The sequence below is a fragment of the Drosophila arizonae genome, chromosome 5 (assembly GCF_054131065.1).
Source record: "Drosophila arizonae isolate 15081-1271.41 chromosome 5, UAZ_ARI_1.0, whole genome shotgun sequence".
In the NCBI taxonomy this organism is placed as follows: Eukaryota; Metazoa; Arthropoda; class Insecta; order Diptera; family Drosophilidae; genus Drosophila; species Drosophila arizonae.
The window spans coordinates 16,498,235-16,514,185 of NC_142925.1; the positions used below are offsets into that span (position 1 = coordinate 16,498,235).

Consider the following 15,951-nt stretch of genomic DNA (forward strand, 5'->3'; position numbering starts at 1 on the left):
CCGATTTGCCTTCAATTTGTTTGCCAATATTTGACAGGCGGCTGGCAAAGGTGTTACCCAATAGCCTCGCCAAGCAAGAGCCAACATTTCTGTATGGCACATGGCTCACACATATATGATTCTAGCCAGCTTGTTGTCAGTCTCAACAGATCTTGGACTTGTTACACGAACTTGGCTGAGAAAATGTTAAAAATATTCATACTCCAGCGACTATTTTGTTGTTTGTCAGGATTGGTTTGCTGTATCGCTCAGGTGTCTTGCGCTGATAGAGTATTTTTTTTTTCTTTTTTTTTTTTTTTTGTAAATGTAATTATTTATAAGCGCTTTCAAGTAAAAAAAGTTTTAGCTATAATATTTTAATTGCATAAAATATTTTTTGAATATTTCAAAATAGAATGTTTTTATATTTTAAAAATATTTTTAATTTGAATAAAAGCTTAAAACTATCCCAGCCACTTATAAAATCTAAAAAGAAAAATCTATATTAAATTAAAAATTATATTTTTTATATTTTCAACTCTTCTCTATCTTCCCAAATAGATCTTTATCTACTTTCTCTAATGTCTTGCTTCATTAGGAGTTATTTTATAAAATTTAAAGTCATTCTACATTTATATTGCTCTCTACAAAATCCTCTCTGCATAGCTAATTAAAAAATGGGCTAGGTCTTTGTATCCGTGTTGTCATTTAAAACGTTTGAGCTGCGAGCGCAGTTGAGCTTAGAGTAAACAAATGATATCGGAGTCGATTCGATATAAATCAACAAATGATTCCGAATGAAATGCAATCTCAATTGAATGTAAGCAAATATGTAATTTGTTTATGTACATAAACTGTGGTAGAACTATATTTATTTGTAGTATTTATAGTCCGACAACATTTACTAATACCTGACCACAAATAGGAAATAAATTGACTGTACATCTTAATTTGAAAAGCGTATAAACTAAGTAGGAAATATTCTGTTACTATTTTGTTAACGAAATTTGCAATACAAAGTTCACCGTTTGGGAAAGTTTTTTAATTGTTAGAGCAGGGGTATAAGTAGGAGTTCTAATGAGCTGAGGTGAATAGGAACTATTTAAGCTATCTAATGTAATTTCATACAATATATGTAGTTCGTACTGCTGTTCCTCTTTGTTTCTCGGTCTCTTTCACTCTGTCCCTCTCTCCTTCAGACTTTCTATCATCTATTTATCTTTCTGTCTCTCTCTCATACAATTTCTCCATCTCTCTTTCATATTCTCTATCTATCTGTCTCTCTCTCTCTCCCTTTCCTCCTCTCTCTTACTGTTGTTTAATTGTTTTGTTTTCTCTTCAGTCATAGTAAAATTTAAATTTTATTGAATAACCATAAATTAAGTTTTTCGCATACTTTATAAAATTTAAAAATTCTTAGCAATATCTGCTTTGTCAGCCTTTGATCAGCAATCAGTAATTATGTACTTGCTTTACACAAAAAGAAACTAAATATTATATACATTTACTGTTGCTCGTAATCCCATATGCCGAAGTTAATATATCAGAAACACAATCTAGTTTCTTTCTGTTATAAACATAAACAAACAGTTAAACGAAACACGCATTGTTGATGCTCTATGACCAGCTGAAAGTGTTTATATTACTCGAATGCAGTTTACCACGTGTGCGACGTCAATCACCTGAACACATACATATACCAGATATATGTATATAGTCGAGTATACATACATTATTGCCCATATAATACGTCACTTTAAAGCCATTGCAGTCCTATTTACACAACGGATAGCCAACTATTGTCGCTGGCCGTAATCAATTTCCGAGCTGTCAGTTTGACACTTGAACGTTTATTCTCCACTTCTGCAGCCTAAATATATGGTATATTATATATTACATACTCAGAGACTCTGTCAAATGCCGTAGACAATATGTCTGTGGCCTATTTAAAAGAAAACACTCACTCACACACATCTATCTATTCCACTCTCCCACTCTCTCCCTCACTCTGTGTACTCATTGTATTATGTATTTATCATAAATACCATTTTATCGCCTTCAGTTTGGCCTGCTCCTCCCGTTGAGGCAAATATTTGTTCATTTGTTTGTTTGTTTGTTTGTCGCCTGTTCGAGTATTTGTATGCACTTTGTAGGTGGCTCAACACTCCGCACTCTGCACTCACACTAGCCACTCGGCTCTCATTTGTGCTGTCAGCGTCTTTATCATATTCGGTGGCAACTTCTGTCCTCCTCCTTGGCCAACGACGGCATCGGCAGCGGCAACGGCAACTAGAACAAAAGACGCATTATTTAAGTTGTCAAACTGAAGGTATTAAGCCGCCTCGCATTTGCCCCAATCCATCCGAAACTGACAGCTCAAATGCTCGACAGGAAATGAAAGAGAAGAACGGCCAAGGCAAAACTGAATGAACCTACTTTCTTCTAATATTCTCTTGAACATGCTCTCAACTTTACATTTGACATATCGGTTTCTTTATACATAATGCTGTATAATAATATACTTACAGGCAATTTTACTATTCTCTATTTCTCTGCAATTAGATCTGAGTACTCAACTTATAGTTTATTTAAGAGTGTTTCGTTATATTATTAAGAATCTCTATATGCACATGGAGTAGACGTACATTTTTCTCTACTCATGAGTTTTGATTGCTTAACTTTACTTGTTTGACTAACTTGATGCATGTAATACCGCTCAATAAGTAGAGCTTATAAAGGCATATTATGCACCAGGATTATTTAATTTATAATAGGTTAAATATATGCCTATTTTTGCACTCGGTAATTATGGTTAGTCTCTTAAGCTGTACTTCAATAAAATTCACTCGAGCTTCAGGCTGGAATTAACGTGAGCATCGGTTAGTTATGATAGGGTTACTTATATAGGGAATGATGTTGAGGCTCTGATCAGTTCCTATTTTATATAGTATTTATAAAGTATAAAGTATAGTATAAATTCTCCATTTAGAGATAACATGGGCATCGATATAGAACATAGATTCAGCAAAGTTTCTTTAAGCTAAACTTGAACTTGATCAGTTTAACTTAACTTGTCACGCCCCCAAGCAGTTGTAGATTAACATATCTCATTCAATCTCTACCTCTCTGTCACTCTCTCTCTCTTCCCATCTATCTCTCTATCTTACTCTCTCTATATCTTTATCTCTCTCCACGTTAAGCCCTTCAGTTCCCTTTGTCTCAACTAATTTTAAGTTTGATCAGTTCACTTCAAACCTTCTCTATGCAATCGCCCATATTCATTCAAACTCCACCAATATACTCATTTCGAATTCCATAAACTCGAGTTAGATATTTACTTACATTATTTTGTTGTCTTTGTTGTTTCATAAATAAATCGCTGATAAATGCGTTTTGTCGTTTGTGGATTGCAAGTTCAAGTTCTGGTTCGCCACCAGATATCATTGGCACTTATGTACACATACACATACATACATGTAGCAGTATGGGAAGCATGAATATGAACAACAACAACAACTACTACAACAACAGTAAAATAAAGAGAATCGCTGGCCCTGTGCGCTCATATTGTATATCCGTTTGAGTCGCGACCGATCCGCGCCATATCCAATAGCCGTGCCTCGCAGCTTTTGTTATTTATTATCGCCAAGCCAGAAAAGCTGTTGAAAGAGCGACTTTACTCTGGCGCTCGACTTGGATGTGGATGTAGTTGGGGATGGGGATGTGGACGTGGACGTGGACATGGACTCGCGAGCTGCTAATCTGGCGATGACTCAATTGGTGCACAATGGACAACTTTCAAGTGAAGGAATTAAACTCAACAAAATATCAGATCAAGTTGCCTTCGGGCACACAACACTCACTCATTCATTCAGTAATTCTAGGCAGAGCCAGCTGATCCCAGCACTTTTTTTTTTGCTTCTTACAACCCAGAAGTATATATGTATATCAGCATATCTCTCTCTCTCTATATATATATATTTATATATGTCTGACAAATGGATCATATAACCGACTGCCGTCGCTTGATGGTCATTGTGGTGTGCCCGATACTTTTATTTGATTATATTTTTTTGCTTGTCTGCGAATGTGGTGGGAAAATTTGGATTGCGAACGTAGGAATGTTGATTTATTTTATGCAAGCATAAGAAACATTTATATGTGTGTATATATTGTTGCGGAAGTTGCAGCTCAGTTAGCGCGAAATCTAAGTTGAAAAATGTTACACAGTTTTACAAATAAATATTTGAGTAAAAGAAACAGCAAGGGAGGGCGAGATATAGAGAAAGACAGTCTAATCCTGTTTAAAACAGATTTGTCAATGCTAGACAAAGTTCAGTTATTGTTATTATAGATATGCAGAAAAGTTTAAGAGTGGGAGAGGGAGAAAGAAATAAAGAGTGACAGAGAGAAAGAGAGAGAGACAGCATAATCCTGTTTAAAACAGATTCGTTTATGTTAAAGATATCTCTACTATTGCTATACTCTATATATTGAGATAGAGATAGAAAGAAAGAGAGAGACAGAGAGAAAGGAAGAGAGATTTAGGAATAGAGAGAGAGACATTATAATCCTATTTACAACAGATTTGTTGGTATGTATGTCTACTATTGTTATGCACTACGATTAAGAAGTCAGAAAGGAAGAGAGAGAGAGAGAGAGAGAAATACAGAGAGAGACAGCATAATCCTGTTTACCACAGATTCATTGGTGTTGGAGAAATCTTTACGCTTATCTTAATGGCATCTTCTACACGAGCGTAACACACACTCAGACATTCAGACAGTCACACAGACCCGCAGTCAGTCAGTTAGACAAGTTGTAAGTACGAGTACGCTGAAATAATAATTAACTAAATAAAATTATGATGGATGAATATGCGACGGACAGCGTTAATTGCACACTCATGCAAAACAAGTTGCGAGGTTTGCCAACAAAAACCATTTAACAAATTGAATTTGCATTTGCAAACACTGCGCTACACTGCAAGAGAGCGGGCTGTGCATATTTGCATTAGGGCGGCTCAAGAGTAATATTCAAATTGAATTTGATTTATTTTCCAGTTTGACTAGAATTTAGACAGGCACACATATTTGAGTAATTGACTCTGTATAGAAACTTCTTATTCAACTACATACATATACATATATATATATACGTAGTTCAGCTGATTTAGATTTTGCTGCGCTTGAGCCACCCTAATCTAGGTGGACCGGCTGCTGCATTGGCACGCACATATGAAAATGTGCGAATGTCGTGGCAATTGAAATGCTTTTCAGCTAACTAAAAGCAAATCGAACTGCACTGAAATGTATTTATAATGAGTTAATAAGTGCGCACCTGTTTGCCTCTGCCGATGGCGGTGCTCGTGCCCGTACCCGTACACGTTCTGTCTCTCTCTCCCTCTCTCTCTCTCTGGCGAGTAATTAAGAGATTTCTACCTGGCCTCAGGAGCCAAGCGAGCGTGTCACATAAATTGCAGAGGCCGGTGCGGCTTTGTTTTGCAATTTTAATTGCTAATCACAGCGATTTGTAATAGTGCGCGCCAAGCAATTCATTTGCCACAACAATTACACGGCGTTCGATTTGTAATCAGCTTGCGAGATCTCTCAGCGAAATTGGCGCCAAGAAGCCAAGATGAGATCTCGTTGAGATCCCGATAAGATCTCGAGCCTTATGAATTATGCAGAGCAGGCACTCTCTATGAGCGTAACAGCTGATTGATAGCATTTAAGGAGCGACTCGAGAAATTCTATTTGATTCAATTAACAAAGAAATGGCAATGCTTCGAGCCAAACGAGTTTGTTTTCTTTGAACCGCATCGAAATTCCATTCGAGTTTAATAATTGAAAAATTAAGTAAATAAATAAAATATATATACTATCATACATATTAAATATTATCTAAACAGATATGTAAAAGTCAAGCCAACTTATCTGTAGGCAATTTGGCTCCGTCTTATGAGCAAACCATAGCAGGTTCTTTTAAATTTATGGCTTCTATACAAAGTTGCAATTTTCAACGTCTGTTGCAATTCAACAACAGCAACACCAACAACGACTAGAAGAAAATCAAGTAAAGCAAAGTCAAATAAAATGCAAACAAAAGAAAATAAAAATGATACAACAAACGTTTCAGAGACATTTCAAATTTGTTTGCTGTCGAAAATATTACAATTTTCATTTGTAAAATACTCGCACGCGCTCAGCCACGTAAATATAGACAACAACAAGAATAACATAAAATAATATAAAATAAAATACAAAATAATAAAAATGAGCCAAACACACAAAACTAAATAAAAATGACGAAAATAAATTCGCACCAAGCAACAGACACAGCTACAGATGCAAATACTTTTTAGGCACTTTTACTAAGCAAGAAAAAATTAGACGAAAAAACTATGAACAAGCGTGAACATTGCAGTCGGGCGTTTACGACTGCGGAATACTCATTCATGGCCCAACGGTCATTCAAAAAAGAGAATATTTCTAAGGGAATGCACTAAATATTCATGAAGACTAAAGTCGTTGCGTATTGTTCCCAATTCCCGAGTACTTTCTGATCACTATCATGTAAATATATATTATTTTTTAGTTCAAGAGATATTTCAATTCGATTTTTATTTTCAATTTTTATAATAAGTTAAGCCATGTAACTCTTGTTTTTAATTTTTTTATTATAAAATATATATTATTTTTTAGTTCAAGAGATATTTCAATTCGATTTTTATTTTCAATCTTTATAGTAAGTTAAGCCATAACTCTTATATCTAATTTTTTTATTATAACTCTTTTTTTTTTATTTCTTTTTTAATAAAAAAATTGAAATTAAGAGTTATGATTTGATTTTTATATAAAAATTATTCTGTAATATTTTTTTTTTTTATTTTTATAAAAATAATTCTAATCCTTTAATTTGTTGCTATTAAAGCTATAATCGTTACGGTCTCTGATTAAAGTTCATACTAGCAGACGGACAGCAATGCGGGCATTGCATACAACCAATATACTCATTACACTGTCATGCATGTGTATAAAAAAGCAAAGCAACAACATTAGCGCCTGGCTGGCGCAGTTTTTCAGCCACATACCGTGTATTTTTGGCTACAAAAACAGAGAGTAAAAAAATACTAAAGAAAATCCAAATAGTTTTTTTTTTTTTTTTTTTTGTCGAATATGAAATTGTGGTTTCTATATTTTTTGGTTTTTTTTCGTTTTCGTTTGACATGAATAAAGTAAAGTGCAAAGCATATAATTTTGAACTTGGCAGCCGACAGAGGCACGAGAGGACAAGTTGTAATGAAGTGCTGTTACAGATAGATAGCTTAGATGGATGCCTGTTAGAAGTCAGCCGCCAGACGGCCAGAAGAGACTGGCTGCAATTTCTATCTGTATCTATATATCGTTCTGTATCTGTGTGCATCTGTTTATGCATTTAGTGTGTCTGGTGAAGTCGCCGTCGCATTTTGGCCAGACAAAAATTTGTTGGCTTTTGTTGTTCTTGGGGGCTGACCAGCAACAGCAACAACAAGAGCAACAACAGCAATGGCAACAGCAACAGCAACAGCAACCCATCAACCATCAACCATTACCCAGCCGGGCCGCGTCGTCGTCGTCGTCATCCATATGGCAAACTATTTTTAAATATGTTTTAATTATTTGCTGCCATATTCCTTAAAGCATTGACTAGTCGCTGCCGTCGCCGTCGCCGTCTGATGCTTCTCTGCTGCTGCTCTGCCACAAGTAAATTTGGGCCGTCTCCGGCAACATGTGCAACTACTTTGGAGGTTTTTTCAATTTGCTTCTTTTTGTTTCCTTTTTGTTGCAAATTACATTAAGTGTGAAGTTTCTACCATACAAAATATTATTGTCGCGTCGAGCATAAGTGACGCAGCTTGCAAATAATTTTCTGTCTTTCATTTAGCCACAAGCAGCAGCAACAGCAGAGCAAATTAAGCAAAATGTGGAATATATCGAATAAATTTGAACATAAATTTATAAATATATTTGCTTATATAATTATTGCATTTAAAGACATGCCAATCAAGTAATTTATACGAAAATCTCTGTGAATTCATGAAACATATATAAAATACAAATTTAAAAAAAAAAATAAGTAAAAAAATTAAGTAAAAAATTATTTTAATAATTTCTATGCTATTATATATTTAATATAGTCACATATGTAATTTAGAAACTTTTTAGTTTATAATTTTTCTGCATTAGAAAATCAATAAATAAAATCTCATTTACTATTTGTAATGGAATATTATTTATTGTTTACAAAAGATTCATAAGATACATATATATTTATATTATATTTAATAATAAATAATTTATATATAATATATTACTAATTTATGAGTATTTATAAGTATTATTTTATAAATATTACTTAGATTTTATATGGAATATATTAATTTTATTTCATTAATCTACAGTCGATTTTTGTGTTTAGCATATTCTAAGATTTAATTTATCTTCACATTTATGCGCAGCTGTTGCTTTGCCGACTCCACATTTAGTTTACTGATTAAAAAATAAAAAAAATTAAAAGCCTAATCAAAAATCAGATTTCAATAACGAAATCAATAGACAACGGAAATCCTTCATCATGTTTGGAGAGTCTCTATTGATATGAAATTCACTTAGGCTCATGACATTTTTGTTGTTGCACATTTTGGTATACTTGCATCATTAAGTGCCGTCTATATAGCAACAGCCGCGCCCAGTCCCAACCCCAGACCCAGACCCAGGCCCATGTCCAGGCTATAAAGAACTGTAGAGCAAGGCAAACAACGGCCAGCCACAATGCCGAGTAGCTGCTGCTGCCGCTGCTGCTGCTGTTGCTCTGTTGTGGCAGTGTCTGTGGCCTTTGTACAATTCAATTTCTATTTACTTAACTGGCAGCAGCCAGTCTTAAGTTGCCTCTGTCTGCCTCGCCCCCTCTCACTCAGAGAAAGAGAGACACTCTTGCTGCTGTCCGGGTTGAGACAAGTTGGCTAAACAAACCGCCGATATGCTTATGCTCGCTTTACAGGCTTCTTCCCGGCAAACGACAGACGACGGACGACAGACGGCTGACGGCAGACGATGCCAATGAAGCGAGAAAAATTACTGTTTGTTGTACTTCGGGTTATATAAGTAGTTGTGGATTTGTTAAGTGAGTTTGTCAACATGAGGCGCGCGCATCGCAACGCCAGATTCAAATAGGAAACAAAAATAAAGAAGAAGAAGAAAAGCAGACAAAGTTGGAGTTGGGAGTTGGGTGTTGGAGCTGCAGTTCAAGTTGAGGCAGAAGATGGAGATATAGAGACACAAACAAGTATCATGGCATACCGTTAGAGAGACATTACCTGGAAGCCGCGCGCTCGCGCTCAAGACCAAAAAGCCAAGCCCAAGCCAATGCTCCAAGTATCCGAGACACCGAGCATTTTTCAACAGAACTCCAATCGGCATGGGGGCTGTACCTGTACCTGTAATTGAATGCCAAGTGGAGCCAACTCGAGCCAAGCCAAACCCCTGCATGGTCACTGAGTATAGCTGCGCTTCTTAGCCTGGTCAGCTTGCGTTTAGCGCTTTGTCGCTGGACGCACATTTATGGGTTGTTGTCTCCGCTAAAAATGGAACCGGACTCCAGACCAGAATGGCAGAGAGAGAGAGGCAGAGTCGAGGCAATGGCAATCGCAACGGCAATGTCAGCAATTACTCATTTATGGCCATTGCCAGTTCATATTTCGCATTTGGCTTCTACGTTTGGTTTGCATCGAGTTGGAAGGAGCTCGCTCCACACACGCCCCGCCACCTCTTGAGGATGCTGCACCCCGGCATGGAGGCTTGCTCATCATTGATTTATGCCTATGCCTTGGTCGTTGTCCATCGCATTCATGCATAAATCGGTGCCTCCACGGTCGCTGCTTTGACGTGCTTGGGTGTCTTCGTCATGTTTTCTATTTATAAAGATTACTTGTAATTAAAATGAGTTCAACAGATCTCGCCAACAGTATCAAAACGTTCAGCAAGTTGTCTTACTTGTTCGTCTATAAGTATATGTGTATAAATATGTTTTTACCTATCAATAAACTTATATATATAGAAGCATATTCTTTCTCTCTCTCTCTCTCTCTCTCTCTCTCTCTCTCTCTCTCTCTCTCTCTCTCTCTTTACCTGGTTGATTGCCGTTACCAAGAGTTCAATTGCATTGATAGCCCCAGCGGCGTCAAATACTTGGCTCCAATTTTTTGTTGCTGCTGTTGTTGTTATTGCTGCTCTGGAATCACTGAAGCTGTAGCTACATAACTGGATTTCCGGTTGCCAACGGGCTGTGAGCAACCTGTTGCAGCTCCAGTCTTGCTGCATGCTATATAAATCCAGAAACAACATTTTATAATATTTCTGAAGTATATCAAGTGATATTTAGGTAAATCAAAATTTTGCTGACATTTAATTGACATTTTTGGCAACTTAATTTCCCTTTTAAATGTAAAAAGATAAAACTAAGTTACGTATTTTTAATATTTATATATTTAATTTAAAAACTCGCATATATATGTACTATATTTCTTATTTTTTTTATGCTAATTCTCTAAGCAATAAACATGCGACAGAAAAAAACATAATTTTAAAATAATATTTATGAATATAGTATAGAGAATAAATACAAGATTATAAAGAAAATATATGGGCGTAGAACATATTTACAGATATACATATATTATAAAGCATTTTAATAATGAAAATATAGAACTTTTTTTCACTGAATATTTTATTATATGTTTTTTTTTTTTTTTTTTTTTTTTTTTACAGAGTGAACTTGTATACTATCATGAATAGAGACGACAGCAGCTAGACATGCCAAGCAGACGACAGGTTAGTAGTGTTTCAATATATGTGTTATAATAAAGATTTATTCAAATTTAAGATTTTAGTAATATCTAAAATATAATACAATATAATAAAAGAAAATTATAAACAGTAAATGAAGTACAATATAAGTAGTAAAATAATTTTGAATACTACATATATTACAATTAATATTAGTAAAAATAAATGTAATGCAATATAGTAAAATATTCAAGAATAATATTATGAATTATATTTTGTCTAAATAATTTTATTGTAATAAATAAAAAATATATATAAATAGTATTATAAATACTTTATAAAAAATTATACAAAATAATACTAAATTTTATACAAATATTGAAATAAATTAAATCACTTAAATCTAGAATCTTAATATTTATTGTTCAAGATTATGAAATACATTTTCATTTTGCAGCTGAGCTCAAATTTATATTGAAATACTTTTATTGTACATTTTTATGACTCTTACATGTGAGGCAATATCAGCTGAGCTGCTATAAAATTACTTTAGTATATTCCAAATAATTTTATTTTCATTTCATTTCTTTCTTAATAATATTCCTTGATTATGAGCATAATCACATTCTTAGGAATGTGCTGTGTGCAGCCGTTGGTTGTCATTGGACAGCGTTGCTCCACATCGAGCTGAGCTCTCGGCTCTGAGCTGACTCTGACCTGCTGATAAGCAGCGACTGATGCTTAAAATGCGTTAAGCGCTCGTCTAGAACTGTCTAAGTATTCCATTTGATATACGTAATGCTCGACGTTTAAGTGCTCCAGTTTTGAACTCTGACACATGCATAAGCTGTCACTGTTGCCTTATCAATGAGTGTGCGTGCGTGTGTGTGTGTGCACACACATACATGCATACATGCATAGGTGATAAGCAAACTTAATTTTGTATTTGTTTATTCATCGATGGACGCAATCGCATTTGGTGAGTTCTATTTTAATAGGGCATTAAAAATAAATATTTGTGACTGCCTCCCCATATGTCACATACACACACACACATATACATACATACATAAGTGTGTATGTATGTTTGACAGATTATCAGTTTTCAGTTTTTTTAGCGTCAGCTTCAATTGGGTTTTTTAGTTCGCTTCGGTGGTTCCAGCAGTACCCATTGCCATACGAAACCACAGTGCGCAACCACAGCGGCAACCACGCGGGGTTATCAAGCTGATTATTTAATGCAACGCCGCAGCAACAACTAGAACAGTTTTTTTTTTAAGATTTTGATTTTAATATGCCATCTGACACAGTTTGACATGCAATGGCTAAGTTACGACTGCGAGCTTGTAATTGCCCCGTGTGCCTTATCAATGCGCCGCTTAACCTTTGACCTCGACTTTTGCTGTTCAGACTTTGTTCATGCTGTCAGCGCATGTCTCGCTTCAGCTTTTCAAATCGCCCGAATAATCGAATCGCATTCTGAACTATTAACCCAAGCACCAAAGCCCAACTAAAGATTAAATATAGCTAATAGACAGACGAAAGTCTATTAGAGACTTTGTATGTACATAAATACATATTTATATATGTATGTATGTACATATCAGCATGAATTTCGGCAACACATTATAATTATTAATGTTAATTTGAAATTGGAATATTATGTAAAATAATAAAGCTGAATATTTTAAAGTAGCTTTGACCACTTTGGCCTTAGATTCGAAACGAGCTGCCCGATTTCGATTGGTCTAAATGACTGAGGTATTACCACTTAATTATATTATAACGATAAAGTTACTCAAAATCTATTTCTTGCATAAATAAATACTGCCAACAAATTTATTTACAATCATGTTCATGTTGAATTTTTAAAGTTTTTATAAATTATTTTTAAAAATATTTAAAATTACTTTTAGTCCTAACAGACATTTTGGAAAAAAATAAAATAAAATAAAATATTGTAGAAACATACATATAAGAAAAATATGATCTACAATACATTTTAAAGTACTTAAATTATTATGAAATAATAAAAAATATGTGTTAATTAAGTTAAAATTAATTAAATTATTTTATATATTTATTTTTTTATTATTTTTTTAAAATGTATTTTTGATTATGTTTACAATAATTTTACAGTCTAATAGGTTTTACTTCATAACAAAAATATTATATTGTGGTATATTAGCTAACATACATTTTTTTTATTCAGTTTTCTACAAATATATATGCAAACTTAAGATTAGATTATATTTTGTCTGTATTTTAGTATTTGGATAACAAATTTAAACTTAGAGCTATTTACTATAAACTTATTGGATTTTTCTGTTCTGCCTCGATATATATATTTATATATATTTGCCCATTTCTACTTTGTGTCAGTTTGTCGGGCAGCCATAGATTTTTCTTTTTTTTTAAGATTTTTTTTTTTTTTTTTTTTTTTGCTCGCCTTTAGCATTTGCATTTAGCATAGCTCACATTTTTATAGCAATTCATGTCTATTTGGACGCTTTTGTTTTTGCCCGTTTGCATTTTATTTATTTTTATTTTTATTTCGTCTATGCCAGTCTTTTACTTTGTTTTCATTCTTTTTGCTTCTTCTCAAGCGGCGGCGGCGGCGTCGACGTTGCGTCGTCGCCAAGTGAAACTGAAAATTGCAACTAAATGCCGTGCTCATCACTTGTAGACACTTTAGAATGCGCTGTGTGTATCTATGAGATACAAAGATACGCGCGCACTCAGACAGAGCGACAGACAGACGGAGACCAGACAGCAAATGAGACGCAAATGGAATGTTGAGGTGCTGCACACACACACACAGACACGTATAGGCGTATAGTACGAAAAAGTCAACATTACGATCTATTCTACACTTGATTAGAAACTGCCTAAAGATACGCCGGATTCTGATTGGAAATATATAGAGTCAATATTTTCGAATCGCGACAGCCAAATGAGTTCTGTATTTACAGGTAAAAAGTCTTTGGTGTCGATGGCTTGGACTCGGGACATGGGATGCCCGTAACACACTCCCAGCAGCAGTCGGGAAATCGGCCTTTTGTATTGACCAGATCGAACTCGCAATTGGCAAAGTTCACAGGTGATTGACAGCTGCAAAAAAGAGGGGAAGAGAGAGAGAGAGAGAGGGGGAATGTATGTAAAGGAAAGCGATAACAGCAACCATGCCAGACTTACAATTGATAGAGGCCATTGCCGTCGTCATCCTGGCAGACAAATATACCGCACGTCTTGTCATCGTTTATCTCCTCGCCCGCATTGAGGTGACCCATCGGAGTTTGGCAACCCTTCTTCAACTTCCTGCCAGCCTCACCGCCCTTCTCCGCGGGCACCATGTGCACCAAGGCGTTGCCACACATTATCAATCCGAGCCAAACTAGCCAAATGCCGCCAACGTATTTCATGGCGAGAAACCGTTAGCTGCACCGCCTCCAACTGTGGCCAATACCATCGACTAGGCGGCTTTTATAGCCAATGCGATTACGTGCAGGCGACATGGATCCGTTTTTTGTGTACAAATTCATAAACAAAATTCGCTTACACTCGCCTTTCTCAGAGCTCCGATCGATTGCTCAGTTTATTTTTCAATAAATAATAATAATAGAAACCTCTGGAGAAAAACAACAACAACACAGACGAAGTTGTCAATCGAATTCAGAGACAAATGTATTCCAGCTACAGCTGCACATCCCTAGACTGGAATTATGAATGAGGTTTGCTGGTTGGGGATCGGTTTCATTGATGCTGCGGGAACAGTTGGACACAGCGATTTCATTGAGATCAAAATCAAAGCACGCCAGGCAACTGGCTGGCATCTGAGCAAAGTACCTCGTCCAGTTGGACTTGTAATATCTGTCTCCATGCGAGTACAAAGCGCATGCCTTTGGCTACTGCTCGCAATGTCTGTGCTGTGCCCCAGGATGAACAGCCGTGGCTATCGAGTCGTTAAGGTAAGTGCTTTCTTGCGAGTGGCGTCCAGTCCAGCCAATTGGTCCACACTGCATCCACAGCGGCAGCAGCGCAAGCGTATGGCCTGGCCGCCCAATCTCTACTCGGACTTTGCGGCTATCGCTGGTGCAATTGAGGCCGAAGGTCCCTCGCTATATCCGTCCGTCGATGGCTCGGATAGTAGTGGAGGCGGTGGACCGGGAGGTGGAGCCGGAGGCGGATCTGGGAGTTCTGGTGGCAAGGGAGTGGGTGGCAATTGCAACGAGGACATCACCAAGGGCTGCGATGTCAAGAAAATCTTCTTGCCCGGCGATCCCAAGCAGAAGAGCTCGAGCATAGCCGTGAAGGCGGCGCAGGATGCAAAGGCGGCCAACGAGGCGCAACATGCGGCCGGCCAAATGGCCGCCCAGCACATTAAGCAGGAGCTGGCCGAGAAGGCCTTCCAATCGGCCAAGGCCGCCGAGGCGGCGCTCACCGGCAAGCAAATGGTTGTGCAGCAGCTGGAGCTGGAGATGCAGGAGGCCCACGCCGTGGTGGAGGAGGAGTCCGCCTCGCTGCAGAACACGGAGACCAACATGAATGCCGCCATAGAGGCAGCTCGTGCGGCCACTAGTCAATTCGAGGCACTCACCGCCCTCCACAAGACGGTCAAAGACAACCTGGCCAACATACAAACAGTTGCGCTCGGCTCCCAGCAGGAAATGACCACCAAGGTGCAGCTGCTCGAGGCGGCCAAAAACCGCCTGGCCACGCTCCAAAAGCAGCTGGACAGCGCACGCGATGACTACGAGAAGACCAAGCAGGCGGCCTATCGGGCGGCCTGCGCTGCCGTCGAGGCCAAGCAGAAGGCGGCCAGCAGCTACCGAAAGCGGCGAAATCAACGGACTTTCAGCCACCAGCCACTCGATACACATTAGCCAATTCTCTTATTTTTATATACCTATATATATTTGTATATGCTGTATTTCATGTATTTAACTGTAGGAAATTATATATGGTTTCACGTTCTAATTGTCAACATTACTATGCGGCATCGATATGGAGTTAATCTTTCTATCTGGGCTGCACATATACAATGAGGCTTTGTCATCCAGTTAAGTCATTCAGATATCTTTTGCCATGCACTAAGAATATGACTGGAAACATCGGATATATATTTGGCTTTAGAACTAGGATGTAA

The 15,951-nt window shown here is 36.9% G+C and overlaps 2 protein-coding genes and 1 long non-coding RNA gene across 3 annotated transcripts; 1 reads left to right on the top strand and 2 right to left on the bottom strand.

Annotated features, from left to right (window-relative positions):
• Positions 1-615: 615 nt before the first annotated feature.
• Positions 616-10,395, bottom strand: LOC149268576 (uncharacterized). The gene is made up of 3 exons (XR_016270686.1): positions 9,338-10,395; positions 1,944-2,268; positions 616-1,849 (listed from the first exon to the last, which is right to left on the bottom strand). It is a non-coding gene; the product is annotated as an uncharacterized LOC149268576 (long non-coding RNA).
• Positions 10,396-13,737: 3,342 nt separating this feature from the next.
• Positions 13,738-14,227, bottom strand: LOC108617610 (uncharacterized). The gene is made up of 2 exons (XM_018013448.2): positions 14,001-14,227; positions 13,738-13,916 (listed from the first exon to the last, which is right to left on the bottom strand). Exons 1-2 carry the CDS (start codon positions 14,225-14,227, stop codon positions 13,772-13,774), a joined length of 372 nt encoding a protein of 123 aa, XP_017868937.1. The 3' UTR covers positions 13,738-13,771.
• A 300-nt stretch (positions 14,228-14,527) lies between these two features.
• Positions 14,528-15,782, top strand: LOC108617607 (uncharacterized). The gene is made up of 2 exons (XM_018013446.2): positions 14,528-14,773; positions 14,834-15,782. Exons 1-2 carry the CDS (start codon positions 14,528-14,530, stop codon positions 15,686-15,688), a joined length of 1,101 nt encoding a protein of 366 aa, XP_017868935.1. The 3' UTR covers positions 15,689-15,782.
• The last annotated feature ends 169 nt before the right edge of the window (positions 15,783-15,951 follow it).